The sequence below is a fragment of the Phyllobates terribilis genome, unplaced genomic scaffold (genome assembly GCF_046119375.1).
Source record: "Phyllobates terribilis strain yellow unplaced genomic scaffold, ASM4611937v1 Scaffold_13__5_contigs__length_258822181, whole genome shotgun sequence".
Taxonomy (NCBI): domain Eukaryota; kingdom Metazoa; phylum Chordata; class Amphibia; order Anura; family Dendrobatidae; genus Phyllobates; species Phyllobates terribilis.
The window spans coordinates 195,956,665-195,977,279 of NW_027362773.1; the positions used below are offsets into that span (position 1 = coordinate 195,956,665).

Here is a 20,615-nt window from a genome sequence, read left to right on the forward strand (position 1 = left end):
CTTGGTATATACCGATAATAAATACTAATGCTGATTTATAGCAAAACACTTGAATATTCCCTAAAAGAGGCTTCACACGTTGAGGTCCATTTTTTTATAAGGGTTTGACTCCGGCCTAGCTTCTTATCCACTGTAACTGCTTATCCATCTGGGTTCCTTGGGATACGTTACCTAACTACATAATTTAATATCTAGTTGCCAGGCAAAGCGTTCCTAGAAACCAGTTTGTTCAAAATCCCTCAATGGTTATGTGCACACAATGTATTTTTCAGGAGGATTGTGCCTGGAGCACGCCTGAAGAAGCGCTTGAAAAAGGCTAAACATATATAAAGCAATGTCAAAATGACTTGGTGTGCACATGCTCAGTCTTTATTAGCTTCTTTTAACCGCATCAGGCTTTGAAAGCCCAAAAGTGGCCTGACCATTCCTCCAGTCTGAAGCCACTCACTAGTTTATATATATACATTTGAAAAAAAAAAAAGGTGAAGGTGGCAAAAAACGTTCAAAAGGAAGCCAAAGAAGACACTTCAGGAGGAACTGGCGTCTAAAAGATGTCATGTGCATATACACCAAGCATACAGCTTAGGACGGAGTTGGGACTGAGAAGTTCCAAGGATCCTCTTGACATTACTGTTTTCGGAAAAATAGATATCCCAACCTCATAGTATGTCAAGACGTAGAGCTGAGCAAAAAGTTTCACGCTGTTCGAGTCTAACATCTAGTCTAGTCCTCAGTGGTAGCGGCAGTTTTTACTTCTGCTGCTGGCATCCTTGGAGCCCCTGACATTTACTAGGACCGGCAATGTCATGGTGTTATGGCAAGAAGTACATTATGGAGTTTGCTTGAGGCCTCGTGACTCGTCATGACCCCGAGGGACATAATAAATGCCTTAGGCGCCATAGATGCTTGGCAGAGGATGGTGGCTCCAGAAGTGAAGACCAAACTCTGGACCAAATCAGGGCAAATCTTTATGCTCAACTCTGTAGAAGATGTGGGATTAAAAGTGGAAGTTCTCACACCGAAAAGCTATTTTAGATGTTCCTGTGAAATGGGGGAGTCAAGGTGATCATAATAGAAGCACAAGAAAAGCTCTATAGTGTGAGGACCACAGCAAACTCCACCTAAGATCATAGCTTCTTGCACTTTCTGGTTCTGAGGGAACTGTCCTTTAAGAATGTGTTGTCAACAATTGTTGAATCCTGACATTTTCTTTGAATGTTAACTTTTTTTTCCCAGATTTTCCTAAACAATAGCAAATACTGACATACAGTAACACGTAACACTACTAAAATACTGAATTTCTTTCAATGGATTTTCATTGGTTGCCTTACAGACACTTTTAGAGTCACCTAAAGGAGCACAATAGGGAAAACACTGTGTTATGGCTCTGCGGGGTGGAGCCTAAGAGAGAAAATTAAGAAAAATTATGCCCCGCCCTCTAAGAGCTCTGCACTACATAAAACCTAATATTAATCAGTTTTTCCTAGACTGTTCCATTAAAATCGACATACATATATAATATACAGGTGTCTGTTGTTATACAAACAACAAGGACTCACAGGATTTTACGGTTTTACGCCACAAGAGTATAAAAGACAAGTGTGACAAAACAATTAAAGATTGTAAAATCATCAGTATATATATGTCCGCAAGTCGCCTTCTTGTATCAAGTTGTTAAAAATTTTATTTCTTGACCATTTTCAAAAAATGGCAGGACCCAGATTTCTTAATGACAAATTTATCTAGGGCCAATACATGGAAAATGAGGGGCTCATAACAAGCTGGGACATTTATTTTGATGGAGGATTTAGGGCATAAAGGTATTAAATTTGTTTTCCCCTCCAACTTAATTCAATGACCCTTGAGCCAATTCCCCACCCCTGTGTTTGGTACCAATAGTGAGAGGAGTCCTAAATTGGTTGTCAACCAGGACTAGCCCATAGAAGATAAAATGGCAGCTACAGACATTTTTTGACTGGTGACTTTAGGTGGAAAATTTTTGATAATTGTACTAAAGCTTTAGGTTACTTGTGGCAAACAAGGTTGAGGTATTTTTGCAGAAGGAAAAAATTAGACATCGCTATAAAAGTGACCTCAGGTGTCTCATAGACTACTTTATGTAGAAGGTCCAAAAATGCTTGTACTTTAGGCCTTGTTGCTATGAAGATGTGAAAAAATGAGATAAGGCTCTTGGTACTTTCCTGACTCTTGGGGCTTCCTAGGGTCTATATGCTGTGGTATAAAGATGACGCGGGTGACTATATGGCACAACAATAGAACATAGTAATACTGATAAAGGGTTGGCACTTGAGTTGAGGTGGCAGTGGGGCTCACTGGCAGCGTTTAGTCATTGAGCCTGGCTTGGAAATCTGAGGCAGGCTTTAATTTAACAGGAGCTTTAAAAAAAATCAGCACTACATATGTCTGGGTGGTTCTCATTCAATAACTGTACTAAGCTCCCTAGTAGCCAGGAGGTGAAAGGTCCATATATAAGTTGTAATGTAATTTTTTCCTGCATCTTAAAGTTTCTCACACATCGCTACACTTACTAAAGGCTGCCAAGTAGGCACTTACTGCCACAATATACACAACGGTTTATACAGTAGCTCAGCTCACTGCAGACAAATACAACACACAGTGTACTACAGCAAATTTGTTCACTGATGCACAGAAGAGAGTTTTTTGCCATCTTCACATCTTTTCAGCCTCTTACAACCTCTATCACTGGATAAAGGGCATCCTTTCCTTATTTTCAGTGTCGCCCTCGTGGTCTTCTTCTTCCTCTCCGGCCTCACTGGTTTCTGTACTGTCGTTGGCCATCTACATGAAAGCAGAAAGTTTCGTGAGCAGAGCTTGCAGAAACCACCGGTCCATACACATATCTAAAAATATTTAAGACTTAAATTTAAATTTTTATTTCATAAATCAATAGTACTCATGAAAATAAGCACCTTTGTAACATATCTTACCAGAGAAATCTGCTTCTTTCTCCTTCTGGACTCTCAAAACAATAATAAAAAAGCAGAATAACTGTATCTTGTCCAGTGGGATTGTGTGAGGACAGGCCAGATGGTTGCTCACTCTCCTGTGGGAGGATTTACCCTGACAACCTAAAGCCTTAGTGACTACCATGTAACACTAGTGAAATGAGCAAAATTTTAATCGTTAATATAATTATGAAGTCAGTGTGACCCTCCTGCGTTTGTGTAACTTCTTTCAAGGGTTATTCCCATCATCATAGATGGATATTTTTTGGATAGGGCTCGTAAAAACAAGCACTTGTCACGGGTGTGTCAGGTGTAATAGACAGTCGCTCTGGATCTGGCTGTAGAACGTCACTGCGCTTGGCATTACAGATGTCTTCTTAATTCTTCTGCCTTTAGGACCCAGCAGCGACCTCCCTCCTGCTACTGATTGACACACCCTTGCCTGGAAGTTAAAAACACTCAGTTTGCTTCATGGAATCACCAGTGATACTTCCTATGTACAGGCTTGGAGCACTAGCAGTTGGCTAGTGTCTTCTCTGGTGCCCTTGGAGGACAGTTGGCGTTACTCATCTGGTGTCTGCTCAAGCTAAGTTTATCCCCTTTGTCTACCTTGTTGTCTTTAGTTTGTAGCGGGGACTGACCAGTGCTCACCCCTCCCCCTCCCTATCTAGGGCCAAGCTCTAGGGTCATCCAGGGTTTAGGGTCCTGCTCGGCGATAGGTGTGGAACCTATATAGGGATGGTAGAGTAGGCAGGGTGATATTAGATCTGCCTAGCAGTCTCCACTCTCTCTTTCCCTAGTGTTTGGGCTTCCTTCCCCTCTTCCCTTCGTGTCTCACTTAAGTCTTTCCCACACCTTGCGTGACAGCACTTCTGCTTATTAAAATTTGCAGCCGTTCTTGAGATATTAACACTTTTCTTTTGTTTACAGCTTGTTGACTAGGAAACCGACCACCGCTGCTGCCTAATTTGTAAGCACTGCGATGAAGCTGTCCGGGATTAGGAGTGAACAGACTGCTTCAGGAATCTTGGCCGGTTTCAAAATATTGCTTACAAGCTCAATAGAAAACGGAGCTGCTTGTAAGCTCTGTGCATGTTCTGCTGTCTAGCAGCGGTGGTCGGTCTCCAAGGCAATGAGCTGTAAACAAAGGAAAAGTGTTAATATCTCAAGAACGGATGAAAATTTTAACAAGCAGCAAATTGCAAAATTGCTTGTATTTACAAGCCCTATCCGACAATATTCATTTATGAAGAAGGGAATAACCCCTTTAAGTACAGAACATTTGCCAACTGATAAGTCTTCCCCAAGGGAAACAAAGACGTGAGGAACTTGGGAAACTCAACTGGGCTATAAAAACCATCATCAGGAGGACTATTAAGATCTGTACCGATAACTAGAAAAAAAGACCGTGCACGCATGCTTGACTGTCGCTCTACTGAAAGTCCTCGCTGCCATGGTCCTTGTGAGTTAATAGAAGGTGGTCCTCTGTTTCAGGATCCTCCTCTTGGTCATTGTGAAGAGCTGTTACAAAGAGCGCCTCTCACTTTGGAGGACCTCTCCTGTCCTTAATAAAGTAGAAAACCCATTGATTTGACTGGGCTGTGTGTAATGCTAAATGTCTCCTATGGAGGCACTGCAGAAAAAACTGGGGATCCCAGCAGTTGTGAACAACTTATTGCCAGGGATCATCCACGGCGGAGAGTTTAAGAGGATGCAGATACCATATGCTATGTAGGACGCAGGCCAGGAGAACCTTGAGGACCCCCCAGTCATTTGGGCTTCACAGTTGGTTGGAGACGAGTAACAGCAAGCATATTGAGTAATTTAATTTTCTGTGGTGCCAGATGGTGGGCACAGTGCAGCGACAGTACATCAACTATTTCATTTTTTTTCTTTTTAAGGAACAGACGCCCGGAGGATAATTGGTAAAATCTTCTTTTGTTTGCATACTGTCGCAGTATGTGGTAATATCACACTCCGCATCAACAGTGTCAGCCCAAATTAACTCAACGGATCCAGAAGAAGATTCATTCTGTTAACATGAGCCGCCTGAGGTCGGTAATACTGGACTCTTGGTTTTTGGAAGGAGGCGGAAGGAAATATTACATTCACATCAGACGTATTATCAGCCACAGGCTAGCACCGCACGCTGCAGGATTTTCATGGTGGAGCACAAGAGAGATAGGGATGAAAATATATCCTCGTCATCTTGTTGTGTGAAGTTTTGATCCGGGAAAAAACAAGATATTGGGTGAAAACTAAAGGCCTGCACGTAGGACTTGTCAACCAGACAATTGGACAGTAAATCGGTAATAATGCAAATTTAGAAGGTCTTGTTATGGGGGTGACAGCTCCAATGGGCACTTGAGTTTCTGTTTTAGTGGTTATTACAGCACAGCATATGCAGACAAAAAAGATATAGCCTAAAACTTTTAGCATTGAGATAAAAATGGTTGTTCCCACCACCGGTCACTACAACTGAGAACCCTGAACCTCCACCCACCCAAGTTGCTCAACCTCGGCAAGTAGGACTCTGAATATTTTATTTGGCCGTTTTCATCAGTGCCAAAGGACCCCATACGCAGTAGACTACACTGAATCAATATCGGTGGGAAAGGCCGAAAGCTTCATGCGTATGGAGGCCTCCCGACTTTTTGACAAATGATTTCGAGAAAGATAAGTGTCAGGCAGTTGGAATTTTAATGTCCAACTCCCCTTTTTTTTCAGGAGACAAAGCTGCTGACAAAGCCTTTTGGCAGTGGCCTTCTTCACTCTCTCCTTTCAAAACACATGGATGATCAACAGAGATGAACGTTAGGAGATCGTAATCTTGTGTGGAGGACCAGCTATAGACTTAGAATCAGCATCAGACTGGCCCACCAGAAACCCCAATAATGATGTCCTCTTGTGGGACCGAGGTACATCATTATTGGTCCAAATCCAAAAGAAGTAATACGGAGGCAATCACATGATTTACCCTATGATCACTTCTTGGCTTTTCTGTGTCCTATTCTGCACAATCGTTGAACTGTTCCCAACGAATGTGGACATAAAGGCTGCAGAACCCCTAGTATTTGTGCATGTGCTGGACAAGTCAGTCCACTCATCAGCGCTTATGGATGGGACAGCTATGGATTAATCACTTGACAGTCACTATTTTTTCTTCCTACAGAAGAATGTCTCCATTGTTTCTATGTCATGTCCATGGGTAGCAGAGAACCTCCAAGTTTAGAGCTGAAGTATGGAGTGGGCACGATAACACTAACTGAGACACTATGAGACATTTTGACATGTTAGTAAATTTTTCTGTAAAGTGGCCAACAACTGTGAGATCAATGCCGCCAAATGATCCTTCAAAAGTGCCAAATTTCGCTGGATTGGTAACAAAAATTAGGACATCCCAAGGCTTGTTCTAAAGATCCTGCTTAATGTGGGATCCATCGTCAGGATTTTATTTCCTCCCTCGTGATCTGCTCTGCAGCTCTGCTTTTTCAGGATGGCTCTTGTGAATAACCACAAGCCCACCCAAAATCTGTCTGCTTCTAAATGGGCCACAAGAAATCCCTATGCGTAATTAGTGCTTACCAACGGAGTTGGAGCCTTTTCCACATCTAATATCAGCTTTCCAATGTTACCTCTGTCATGGATTCTCTGCATTGCCTCTTTCACCTGGAACCCCAAAAACAGAAATAATTGCTCAAAACAAAAAATCTAATGTTAATGACATTATAAAGTCTAATTTCAAAAGGAAATCTCATAGGAACCCAGGAAGCTCAGATTATTGATCCTGATTTTGCAACTAATGAGCTAAGCAAAGCAGAACTCCGTGATCATAGGTGAATTTCTTCTGCAAGGGTTTTACAAGGTCATAACTGTCTGGTTTTGCCTCCTTTACCATTACATTGTGATCTAGAGTAATTTGATTCTTCTTGCAGAAAGCTGAGACTTATAGGCAAAGCAATGTTCTCTAAAAGTTATGCAGAAATAGCTCTCCTCTAAGAAGAAGAAAGCTGGTTCTTGGAGGATATCAAGCTTTCTTCTCCTTTTGGGAAAGCTAGTTTTTCCATTCGAACATTCTATGGAGTGAAAAGAGAGGGAGACCCAGCCCAGGATTCTTCCTTTTTGGTAGGTTTTTCACAATCACCAAGCATGCGAGGGGTAAATCAGAAGATAGGAACTTCTACCAATTCTTTATCCTTCACAAGATGAGTTATTGAGAAGGTGACTATGGATTAATGGGGTGTACATAGGAATAGAATGTTCATAAGGCTCCTTATATGGCCTGGCTTTTACCACTACATACACTCCATCGATGTAAGGAGGTCCCCTTTGGGGACTTTTTTTTACTTAAATGCATTTATGCACTTATTGGGGGCTGAAAAAAATAATTTCTGCAATTGGGTTACATTAAAATTTTTACACGTTTTGGCTTTTACAGGCTCTTTGTTTCCTTGCACATTTAACATTGATGTGGTCTGTGGACATAAATCTGCAGAGAAGAGCACAGAAAAGGACAGATAAGAGAGTTTCAAACTTGGGGTGTATATAGTGGTATAAATCAGGCTATATAGGGTGATTTCCTTATCTACACATCCAATGAATGCGACACTATAGGTATCACCGAAAGACTCAGACTGAAAAAAAACCCTACAAATGTAAAATACTTTAGGAGGACCAGCGAGATGCGCTACACCATTAGCACTGTGTGCCTAGATGTATGTGAGCGGCCATGCTATTGTGTAAAGCCCGTGGCGCAATTCTCAGAGTGGTATGCCATTTGTATGCCACACAATTTAATTTTTAAAGAGTAACTAAACTTTCATATTTTTATTTAATTATTTTGTCCAGCATGGAAAGTTAGGAAACTTTGTAAATTACTTTATTAGGTGTCTTGTCTTCATTCCTGTAAAAAAAAAAAATGCATATAAACAGTTTCCAAACCACGGCTTTTCCCCAGTCTATTTACTGCCTTTAGCTGCGTTGATATCAGAACAGAATGTACTCATTGGGAGTACAGATGATGGCAGTGATGGGTGTGTCATGAACTCTGGGGATAAGCTGATAAGAAGAACACTCAGAGGAGGAGACAAATGCTGACTCATCACTGCCATCATCTGTACTCCAAATGAGGACATTCTGATATCAATGCAGCTGAAGGTAGCAAATAGACTGGGGAAAAACCGCGGTTTGGAAGTCACTTAGATATAATTTTTTTTACAGGATTAAATGACAAATTCCCTAATAAAGTGACTTGCACAGTTTCATAACTTTCCATACTGGAGAAAATTTATATAAAAAAATTAAAGTTTGGTTATTCTTGAACAGATTCCTCTGTACCGAACACCCCAATATAAAATGGAATACCCAAGGTCTATCGGCCCAAAGTGGACATAACGACACTGCCTTGGCCTCCATTGAGTGATTGGGAGAATATCTGCTTGTCTGAAGTTTGAGCAGGAAGCTTTCCTGATGAATAAGACAAGCAGACACCAACTGTGAAAAGAACCATAGAGTTGATGATAAAACCACTCGGTAATAACTTGCCTAAATCCACCGGGAAGATCTGTTAATTCAAAGAAACTGCATCCCTAGATGTGAAGTATGCTTTACAAATGTCAAATACAGGCGATGGGTTGAAGAATGAAGATGAAAATGTCAAGCCTCATCCTAGACAATCATTGCAATGTTCTACTGAGAAACAACAATCCCTTTGACATAGGCAAGATCTGGGGATGGTGGACACCTCTACGAATGGCAATAATGTCAATGACATGACAAGGATACCTCTTCCAGTGCCCACAATGAATCCACCAATGGTTTGATCTTCTTCTGATTGTACAAATCTAGAAGCTTGTCTACGACGCCTCTTATCACACTGGCTCGTCCTTGCTTGAACAGAAGGTTGAGCAGCGAGAACCCGGACATAACTTTGTTCTCTTCGTATAATTTGATGGGATTGACTTTTTCCACTTGCCACCACTGCAAACATAAAAATATTAGGTGTCAGCCCTGGAAATTTCACCTGAAGCATATGACAACGACATTTGATGTGACGTGCCAGGTATCATTGTAAGATAATAACGGTGCCCCATTTTCGTGCCTCATTAAAGAAGTATTCCCCAACCTAACATCTGAGAGCAACGGTGTCACCAATGGACTCCCGTCTTCCACCAGTGTGAATGAAACTAGACAGGCAAGCATATTTTGTGATTTTCTGAACTTCCGCAGAAGTAAATGGAGAAAGATGTGCATGTACAGTCATCTCTTTATTCATGACAGACTGAAACAAAACCATATTCTCGAGATGCCAGAATGGCCTTTCTCCACATGTAATGAACGTCTCCTGGTCTTAGGAATGAATAAGTCATGTGCCACTCCTTTGTATTGACCATGCATGTATTTAAACATACAGTATAAATGAGATCTCCTCTGAGGCCTCTTTTTTCTAGGCTGAACAAGTCCAACTTTTCCAACCTCTCATAATTAGGAGAGACCTTCCATGCCGTGTAATAATCTAGTTCAACCGACTCTTTTGAATATCTTTTTTAGGATATGGAGCCCAAAACTATATACCACATTGAAGATGTGGCCTTACATGTGGGTTATAGATATATTCCATCATTGTCTACTTAGTGGAACTCCCAACTATTGGGACTGATCCCTAGGATGAAGGCCACTTTATATTTTCTCTATAACAGTGCTTCTTCTACCACGTTTTAAGAATTTCATTGCTCCTTTGTTCTAGATTTTATTGGGGCGCTCCGAAATCAAACCGTAACCAACTGGTCAAGTGGACATCTATCATCATTTGTGGTGGTTCCTTTTAGAGAACCTTTTGAAGGTCAATTAAAACCTTTCCAGATATGGAAAGAATTGTACAGATGGTACTTCCAGTGGGTGGTATATATATATGGTAGTATGTATAGCAGACATTCCACTGTAACGGCCTGAATCGGAATTATCTCCGATCCCGGTGGCCATTTAAACTTTTTGATGCCCGGGTGAAGAGATTGTGGCTTCCAGGTGTCTAGACGTAGAAGGGAAGGTGGTTCCCTTCGTCATCCTATTGTATGTGTGAATTCTGCATGCTATATTCATTCTATAGAATCTTAATATCCAACATGAAATAGCTTAGATACCAGTATTGAGTAACCGTTGACACTCACTGATTTGGCAAAACTGAAGAAGCTTTTGGTTTCGCCGGTGACCATATTGGATGAACCTGCAACGAAACACTTCAAATATAAGATCATATATACGAATCAACAGAAAAAAAAGCTGTATATCACAGAGTCCCTAGTGCAGAACCTTATCTAGTCATAAACATCATTCAGTCTAAGAAAACAGCGCCACTCTTGTCTACAGTCTGTGACTGGTCTTGAGGCTCAGAAACATGTAGACATACAGTACAGACCAAAAGTTTGGACACACCTTCTCATTTAAAGATTTTTCTGTATTTTCATGACTTTGAAAATTGTACATTCACACTGAAGGCATCAAAACTATGAATTAACACATGTGGAATTATATACTTAACAAAAAAGTGTGAAACAACTGAAAATATGTCTTATATTCTAGGTTCTTCAAAGTAGCCACCTTTTGCTTTGATGACTGCTTTGCACACTCTTGGCATTCTCTTGATGAGCTTCAAGAGGTAGTCACCAGAAATGGTTTTCACTTCACAGGTGTGCCCTGTCAGGCTTAATAAGTGGGATTTCTTGCCTTATAAATGGGGTTGGGACCATCAGTTGTGTTGTACAGAAGTCAGGTGGATACACAGCTGATAGTCCTACTGAATAGACTGTTAGAATTTGTATTATGGCAAGAAAAAAGCAGCTAAGTAAAGAAAAACGAGGGGCCATCATTACTTTAAGAAATGAAGGTCAGTCAGTCCGAAAAATTGGGCAAACTTTGAATGTGTCCCCAAGTGCAGTTGCAAAAACCATCAAGCGCTACAAAGAAACTGGCTCACATGAGGACCGCCCCAGGAAAGGAAGACCAAGAGTCACCTCTGCTTCTGAGGATAAGTTTATCCGAGTCACCAGCCTCAGAAATCGCAGGTTAACAGCAGCTCAGATTAGAGACCAGGTCAATGCCACACAGAGTTCTAGCAGCAGACACATCTCTGCAACAACTGTTAAGAGGAGACTTTGTGCAGCAGGCCTTCATGGATAAATAGCTGCTAGGAAACCACTGCTAAGGACAGGCAACAAGCAGAAGAGACTTGTTTGGGCTAAAGAACACAAGGAATGGACATTAGACCAGTGGAAATCTGTGCTTTGGTCTGATGAGTCCAAATTTGAGATCTTTGGTTCCAACCACCGTGTCTTTGTGCGACGCAGAAAAGGTGACCGGATGGACTCTACATGCCTGGTTCCCACCGTGAAGCATAGAGGAGGAGGTGTGATGGTGTGGGGGTGCTTTGCTGGTGACACTGTTGGGGATTTATTCAAAATTGAAGGCATACTGAACCAGCATGGCTACCACAGCATCTTGCAGCGGCATGCTATTCCATCCGGTTTGCGTTTAGTTGAACCATCATTTATTTTTCAACAGGACAATGACCCCAAACACACCTCCAGGCTGTGTAAGGGCTATTTGACCAAGAAGGAGAGTGATGGGGTGCTACGCCAGATGACCTGGCCTCCACAGTCACCAGACCTGAACCCAATCGAGATGGTTTGGGGTGAGCTGGACCGCAGAGTGAAGGCAAAAGGGCCAACAAGTGCTAAGCATCTCTGGGAACTCCTTCAAGATTGTTGGAAGACCATTTCCGGTGACTACCTCTTGAAGTTCATCAAGAGAATGCCAAGAGTGTGCAAAGCAGTCATCAAAGCAAAAGGTGGCTACTTTGAAGAACCTATAATATAAGACATATTTTCAGTTGTTTCACACTTTTTTGTTAAGTATATAATTTCACATGTGTTAAGTCATAGTTTTGATGCCTTCAGTGTGAATGTACAATTTTCAAAGTCATGAAAATACAGAAAAATCTTTAAATGAGAAGGTGTGTCCAAACTTTTGGTCTGTACTGTATATATCCCTAAAAACAGTAAAATTAGAGAGTTACCCTTCACATGGTACAACACTGCAAAGACATTAATGTAGACTAATCTAGGCTCTTTAATATCTGAAGTGATGAATACAGAGCATAAAGAGTTACCACACTGAGCGGATGTGTAATATCTAAATCATTTGGGAGAGTGGAACTGTGTATGACTGTGAAATCGCACAATGATTGGTATATAAAGAGATGAACTAGCATGCAAATCGCAGTCTGCAAACTTTTTTTTTTCAATCTCCTCATGCTGGTATCCGGCCACAATTTTGTAGGGCGATTTTGACAACGATTCCTTTATCTGCTATGACTTGTGATGTGTATACGTAGAATGCCATGTAGATGAATGCAAAGTCATCATTCCTGCAAAGTCCAGGTGTAGTCCTAGCACAAGTCAAGTTTAATAGTGACCAAGTGGGTCCAGGTTCATGTTTAGAGGCCTAACCACGTCCCTCAGCTGCCGTCTTACTTGCTAGATTGTGGAAATTAGAACTCCAAGCTCCTGACAATGAAGTAGTTAATAAAAGGACCACTACGTAAGTGCCAAATATACAGTGATAACTTCGAAATTAATGCACCGCTAATTAGAAAACAATTCTTTGGCAATTATATCACGTAGTGGGCGGTGTCTGTATTTTTGAATGTGAATATTGTTATGTTCTGCAACATGTACTAAGGAAAGAAAGGGGAAGGCTGTCCCTACAGTAAGACTAAGCTGAATCCCTACGATGTAGCAGGCTGCCTGTTCCTAGCGAACAGACCTGCCTTAGTCCTTGGCTAGTCTGAACGAAGACCTATAGCATAAGGGGAGGGGTCCCTAAAAGAACTAAGGACTGGAACAAAAATGGGACACCTCCTAAACAGAGAAGTTGTTGCAGAACACAACAAGACAAACTGACAAAAAGGTACTAGAGGTTCCAGAAGGATCAAGCGAACGGACAGAAATAGGCACCGAAGCACCAGGCTAGAGAAACAGTCAAGAAACACTGAAGTCCAGCACAGCCAAAAGGGCGGAGCAGGAATATAAAGGCAGATGGTCACATGATCGCAAAACACAAGATGGAAAGAACAAACAGGAGGGTTCTAACAAATATTAACACAGATTGCATTTAGCGGAATATGGAAAGAATGGAATTTGACGTAGTAAAATGATTTAAAGGGAACAACACCGAGACAGGCAGTTTCACCATTAACGCTAAACCGCCAGGAACAATTTATTATTGCATTTGCACATTTTTGTGTTTCGTTTTTGGTGCTTTTTGCCTGGTTTTCATTGGCGCCTTATTCTTCATTTAATTTTCACCTAAACTCAATTTCATATGTGTTTGCCAATTTTTTATGGTCTTCATTTTGGAAAAGGTAGTTTTCGGCTGATTCATCAATCGCGACTTTTTAAAAAGTTACAAAATATTGGCGCAAATGTACTCCAGTCCCTATCCCACATCCCCAAATGATTTTTTGTACGACTGAAATTTTGTGCCACTTTTGCAACATTTTAGAGGAAGATACGACTTTTGGGTGCTAATAGTTTCCTCAACATTGAAATTGTAACACCAATACTCCCCTCTTCCCTTGTATCCCTCCCAACATTAAAAATGTTGTAAAATCTCAATAAAAATTATTTGTCGAAATTGTAACACCAAATAGGTAAGGCTGTGGAATTACGGAAATCACAGGATGGATAAACATGGTAATCTGTAAATGATGAAAAAAAATGGAGACAAAATTTTCAAAACATGTCAATTTATTCAGTATGGAGTATGGGCGCCACATGCAGAAATCCCTGCACTTACAGCCCCCTCTTACAGCCTTGGCTGCTACTAATAAGGTTAATAATGAACGTCTGAGGAATGTTCTGCCATGCTAAATGCACTTGGGCATTGAAATCATCAAGATCCGCTGCTGGCAGCTTCCTATGCAATTGCCGACAAATGACGTCCCAGATGTGCTCCATGGGAGACAAGTCTGGAGACACTGCAGCCCATGGTAGAACGTTTAGGCCATGCAGTATTCTCACAGTGGAACAAGCAACATGTGGCCGGTGTTATGTAGAAAAATGGCTCCAGAGACATTTTGGACCAAATCCGTCTAACAGCGAGATGTTAGTGTGCCTGGTATAAAGACTAGAATCATAGAATGGCAGAGTTGGAGGGGACCTCCTGGGTCATCTGGTCCAACCCCCTGCTCAAAGCAGGATTCACTAAATCATCTCAGACAGATGTCTGTCCAGCCTCTGTTTGACGGGGAACTCACCACCTCTCGTGGCCGCCTGTTCCACTCATTGATCACCCTAACTGTCAAAAAGTTTTTTATAATATCTAATCTGTGTCTCCTCCCATTTAGTTTCATCCCATTGCTTCTAGTCTTTCCTTGTGCAAATGAGAATAAAGATGATCCTTCTACAATGTGACAGCCCTTGAGATATTTGTAGACAGAAAAATGATCCTTCCGCAGGAACACCTACGGAAACCTTGACTAGAGGGGACCGGCTACCGAACATCATGCCACCACACACCATAATCCTGGTGTGATGTTGCCTTATGAAGGACTCTTCATGGTGTTGCCCAGGTGGTCTCCAAACTAATATCTGGTTGTCACTGCATCCAAGACAAAAGCAAGACTTATTAAAGTAGACTTCCATTCCAGCCTCCATTGCCATCTTGCTCTGAGTCATGGTAGCCTTTGAGAGCGGTGGCATGAGGTCAATAGACACCTGCAGCTTGACATCTGGCTTGTAGCTCAAAGTTGTGCAAATGCCTTCTGATGGTTTGTGTAGATACTAAGTAACACGTTAGTCTTGGTATGTGATGTCCAATTTCACTTACCGTATAAGAATAGATCAATCGTGGAACCAGTGGTGCGTCCATTTCTCTAAGGTGTCCCAGGAGCCGAATTTTAACACCACAACACCAGGCTACATGTTTCTCATGCTACTGTGAGCAGCCTACGTGGCCTAAACGTGCGACCATGACCTGCAGCGTCTCCAGACTTGTCTCCCATCAAGCACATCTGGGACATCATAACTAGACAATTGTAAAAGAAGCTGCCAGCAGCGGATCTTGATGATTGCCCAAGTGCAGAACATCCCTCAGACCATTAATAACCTCACTGATAAAGGCTGACAAGGCTGTAGTAAGTGCAGAGATTTCTGCATGTGGCGCTCATACTCAAATCAAGATGTTTTTTCATTATTTGCAGATCACTACCATGTCTATCCATCCTGTGGTATCCATAATTCCTCAAATTTTTCCTTCTTGGTGTTGCAATGAGAGTGTAAGTCATAAAAGAGGTTAAAAGCAAAATGAAGAGTATTTTTGATTTGCGCAATATTCACAAATCAAGTGCACTACTTTGAAGAATTTTGTTTTAAAAAAACTCAACAAATACCACAAAGCAAGAAAAGGAACTAAAAAGAAAAATGCTAATGATTTCTCAGACCTAATGCCTTCTAGAAAAGTAAATGCATTTTGCATTGATGGGAGCTAAAAAAAAAATCACATTTCACCTAGGGCTCCTTGCTGCTATCAGAGCATTCCCATTAATAAAAGACGTAAATATAAAGGAAGAAGTGCATTAGTCTAAATAGCAGAAATATCCAACCTACCATATAAAATATATGTTCCCAGTGGTTTCAAGAGGCCGATTCCTTTTCCAGTGTTTTCTCCGCATAAGCAATCCAGTACAATGTCTACTCCTTCTGGTGAGATTCTGGATGGTATAAACAGAACTTCATGTTTATATCTGTTGATTTTTGGAATGCAATGTTTTATAATATGCCACAAGATTATTTGTATACTGAGACAACAGATTTTGTGAAGTGCTGCATGTGTGCATCAATGCATTTTGTAGGACATATGCTCTGGGTGAAACATGTTCAGACAGGATACTACTGTAGCAGGAGGAATATCTAAAGTGATAGATGCAGTGCATAAAGAGTTACCACAATGAGCTGCTGAGTGAAACACTGATTCATTGGAAGAGTGGAATTAACGTTACCATGGATTTGATAGCATTGTATTTGAAAAATAGGGATAGTTTCGGCTTCGAAACAGGATACCACTGAGTAGCAGTTGAAATATCTGAATTGATCGATGTAGCGCATAAAGTGGTGCCACAATGAGCTTCTATGTGAAATGTTGAGTCATGGGAGATTTGTTGGGATTGTATTTGAAAAATAGTGATTACTTAGGCTCCGGGTGTAACATATTTAGACTGGATACCACTGAGTAGAAGGAGGAATATCTGAAGTGATGGATGCAGAGCATTAAGAGTTGCCACACTGAGCTGCAGGTGAAATGCTGATTCATTCGGAGAGTGCAATTATCATTATCATTAGTGTTGAGCGAATATGTTTCATTAACCCTTTCGGTGAGCACACTCGGGTGCTCGCCCAGTATTTTGGCAGGCAATCTCTGCATGTGTCACAGCTGTCTAACAGCTGTGACAGTTGCACCCGCGGCGACAGTAAAAGAAATGTCGAGCACGCCAAAATACTCGGCGAGCATCCAAGCGTGAAACATACTTGCTCAACACTAATGATCATGTATTTCTCTGCCCCATGGATAGTCAGTTCTTGGAAAAGCAATAGATTTGCTGGGATTGCAATAGAAAAATAGGGATTGTTTCGGCTCCACTTTTAACATACTGAGACAGGATACCACTGAGCAGCAGAAGAAATAACTGAAGTGATGGATGAAGAGCATAAAGAGTTGTGATACTGAGCTGCTGAGTGAAATGCTGAATCATTAGGAGAGTGGAATTAGCATTATCATGTATTTCTCTACCCCATGGAAGTGTATAGAGAGTCAGTTCTTGGAACAGCCATGGATTTGCTGGGATTGTAATTGAAAAACAGGGCTTGTTTCGGCTCCACTTGTAACATACTGAGACAGGATACCACTGAGCAGCAGGAGAAATATCTGAAGTGATGGATGAAGAGCATAAAGAGTTGCCACACTGAGTTGCTGAGTGAAATGCTGAATCATTAGGAGAGTAGAATTAGCATTGTCATGTATTTCTCTACCCCATGGATGTGTATAGAGAGTCAGGTCTTGGAACAGACATGGATTTGCTGGGATTGTATTTAAGATATAGGGATTGTCTTGGCTCCAGGTTTAACATACTGAGACAGGATACCACTGAGTAGCAGGAGAAATATCTGAAGTGATGGATGAAGAGCATAAAGAGTTGCCACACTGAGCGGCTGAGTGAAATGCTGAATCATTAGAAGAGTGGAATTAGCATTATCATGTATTTCTCTACCCCATGGATGTGTATAGAGAGTCAGTTCTTGGAACAGACATGGATTTGCTGGGATTGTAATTGGAAAATAGGGCTTGTTTCTGCTTCACTTGTAACATACTGAGACAGGATACCACTGAGCAGCAGGAGAAATATCTGAGTGATGGATGAAGAGCATAAAGAGTTGCCACACTGAGTTGCTGAGTGAAATGCTGAATCATTAGGAGAGTGGAATTAGCATTATCATGTATTTCTCTACCCCATGGATGTTTATAGAGAGTCAGGTCTTGGAACAACCATCGATTTGCTGGGATTGTATTTAAGATATAGGGATTGTTTGGCTCCAGGTGTAACATACTGAGACAGGATACCACTGAGCAGCAGGATAAATATCTGAAGTGATGGATGAAGAGCATAAAGAGTTGCCACACTGAGCTGCTGAGTGAAATACTGAATAATTGGGAGGGGGAATTAGCATTATCATGTATTTCTCTACCCCATGGATGTGTAAAGAGTCAGATCTTGGAACCCTGATGGATTTGCTGGGATTGTATTTGTAAAACAGGAATAGTGCTGGCAAATTGATAACTGTTGACAGCTAAAGCTCAGTCGGCAGCTATTGGATCAGAGTTTAGGACAAGCTATTAGGACCCTTGAGTAAATTGTTAATAAAAGCTTACTATATGGATCCTTCGTTGACCCCATCCAAACTGCCAATCATAGGAGTTTTCCCAAGATAATAACTTACCCTCTATTCATAGGATAAGGGTTAACTTACCGATGGCTGGGACATCCAGTGACCTGAAGAATGGGGCTCTACAGAGCCCTGCCTAAATAAAATGGAAGTTGAGCATGAGCACTTCGGCAATATTCACTATCTACTGGACTGCTGGAAGAAGCCGAGCACGTTACTCAGCTATCTACGGCACTCACATAGAGAATGAATGGAGCTAGGCACTTTCATTCAAACAGTTTTGATCTATCTGTTCCATTTTTTTTTTATAGAGATTCCTATGATTCATTAATTTTTTTTTGTTTCTCATGAGCAGGAAAAGATACTTTCCTTAACTCAATAATGCAGCTCCTGTATTTAGCTTTGAAAAGTAGTAAGGCCTATTTGTATAAACCATGAGCAAAAAAAAAATAAATTCCCCCCGAGTACTGAAACTAGGCCTTGAGAAGCCGGAATCCCACTCTCTAGAATGATTGACAGCTTCTTCAGTAAAAGTAAATAACAGGAATCTGACATGGGAGTTTGCTCATGAAATTTAATGATAGAAGTGAAATCTTTTATTATCTTTTGGCAAACTCCCGCATGAGACGTCTTATCATATTATTAATTATCCACTGCTTATATGGAGCTGACAACAGATCCGCAGATCACATCAATTCCCGTCCTCCATAGAGCGCACAGTCTTATCTATCTCTCTCTCATGTATGCATGATCAGATGGATCTAAAAACCAGGGGTATAACTATAGTGACTGCAGGGGAGCAGTTGCACCCAGTCTCAGGCTCCTAGGGTTTCTCAAAAAATCCATTTGGTCCATATGAGAAGACCCGTCATGGGTTTACCGTGACAGAGAGGGGTCAGAAGACCGCGGTGTCTGATTTCACATACTCCTGCACTGTAAAGAAGCACTTCTCCATCATATTAAACAGTGCAGGTTTCTGCTAGCCGTACAGGGATTAAATCTGTTCAGTTGAGAGTACCTGAAGCTTTCCTGCTTTGATGGTCTCAGCTGTTCAGTGTTGGTCACTCCCCTCTCTTATACATACTCGCCTCTGCCAGTGTTAGTTTTATACTGCCTGGTGTGGAGTTGGAGGTGTTTGGAGTGTTGATCTAAAGACTTTTGCTTGGTGATTTGTCTGTTTGCATATCCTCATTCTCTACGATTTGGTTTTCCTTCCTTTTCTCCCCGATGTTCCTCTTTGTTGTCTGTGAGTGCATATTTGTATGATTGGTATTTTCATTTATCACTGTACGCCTTCTCTTGTTAGTCTGGTTTGTGTATTCTTATATACAACTACTCCCCATTTCCCTGGGTGGGGGAGGGGACAGATAAGGGCTGATTCAGGAGCTCAGCAAGGTACGTGGCCCCGGCGTCTTCACCGTTAGAAGTAATCCGGGGAGTAGGGAAAGCTAGGGCACCCCTAGCTTTAGGGATAGGGAGGGAGTCCCTAGCTCCGGGATATCAAACTACAGTCATGGTGACAAGAGCAATATCATTACAGACTTGATAGTTATGGGCCCTGTTGAAAATTTTGCATTGGGGCTCGCAACCTTTAAGCAACACCATTACTAGGATGCCATAGCTGTAATATACCGGTGCTAACCACTGAGCCATCGAGTTCTGCTTCAGAACCTTACATTGGAAATGCTATCAATCAACCAACCCAGAATGGGGATGTACTGTAGACTTAACAACTATCCTTGAAAAATGGGAGATATTTTGTCTCCTAAAGGGTAAAGCTGATTATGGTTTCCTTAGCAGTGCCCAAATGCACACTCAGAAGGAGGGAAAGAGGCATGGAAGGGGTGTGACTAAGAAAAGGGGGCATAGTGATATGAACACATTTCCAACCTCTTTCCTTCTGGACTGTCATTCAAAAAAGTTGACAGGTACGATATATCATCCCCAATGGGTTTAGGTGCACTCCACTTCTAATTTGAATACTCGGAGGAATATTTTTTCGCCACAATATACACTGGTATTGTTTTGCTCACTTTGGTGTATCACCAAACAATGGCCAATGAAGGATTTATAAAAAAATTTTCTTAGGTCTTCTGAAGAAGACCTCTTTCCTACTAGGGCATAATGTAGATGTCATAGTGGAAAGTTCTCCCACTCAGGATCTTTCCCCTCTATGACCCAAAGTGGAGAAAAGAAAACAAAGAGTTAACTCTCTCTTATGGAACCGGCCCTACTATGTTTTCCATGCTTAGCATTTTGGTAATCATTTGAATTGGTAGTGTAGGTAGCAGAGGTGGTCACCACGGGACACTTTCAACTACATCAGAAGGGTGCCATGACTTTCCTGCCTTACCAATCTCTGATTTGTAGGACGCAGGTTGCTTTCGGCCTGCAACCTACAAAACGGGTAGGGGGGATACACAGGACGTCAGCGTCCCGACACAGCCAACATCTCACTCAACCTTCATTTGGACGTTGACGGTGCTGGTGGACTTGTCTGGATGTATACATATACAGTACAGACCAAAAGTATATAATTCCACATGTGTTAATTCATAGTTTTGATGCCTTCAGTGTGAATGTACAATTTTCATAGTCATGAAAATACAGAAAAATCTTTAAATGAGAAGGTGTG

At 41.5% G+C, this 20,615-nt stretch overlaps 1 protein-coding gene across 1 annotated transcript in view; it reads right to left on the reverse strand.

Annotated features, from left to right (window-relative positions):
* Positions 1-1,769: 1,769 nt before the first annotated feature.
* The window catches only part of VAT1L (vesicle amine transport 1 like), a 68,723-nt gene continuing 49,877 nt past the window's right edge, over positions 1,770-20,615 (reverse strand). The window contains exons 5-9 of the mRNA XM_073659147.1: positions 15,650-15,753; positions 10,154-10,209; positions 8,772-8,966; positions 6,573-6,656; positions 1,770-2,820 (exon numbers count right to left, since the gene is read on the reverse strand). Of these exons, the coding sequence (XP_073515248.1) occupies positions 2,722-2,820; positions 6,573-6,656; positions 8,772-8,966; positions 10,154-10,209; positions 15,650-15,753 (538 nt within the window). The 3' untranslated portion in view covers positions 1,770-2,721. The remainder of the gene's footprint in view (positions 2,821-6,572; positions 6,657-8,771; positions 8,967-10,153; positions 10,210-15,649; positions 15,754-20,615) is intronic.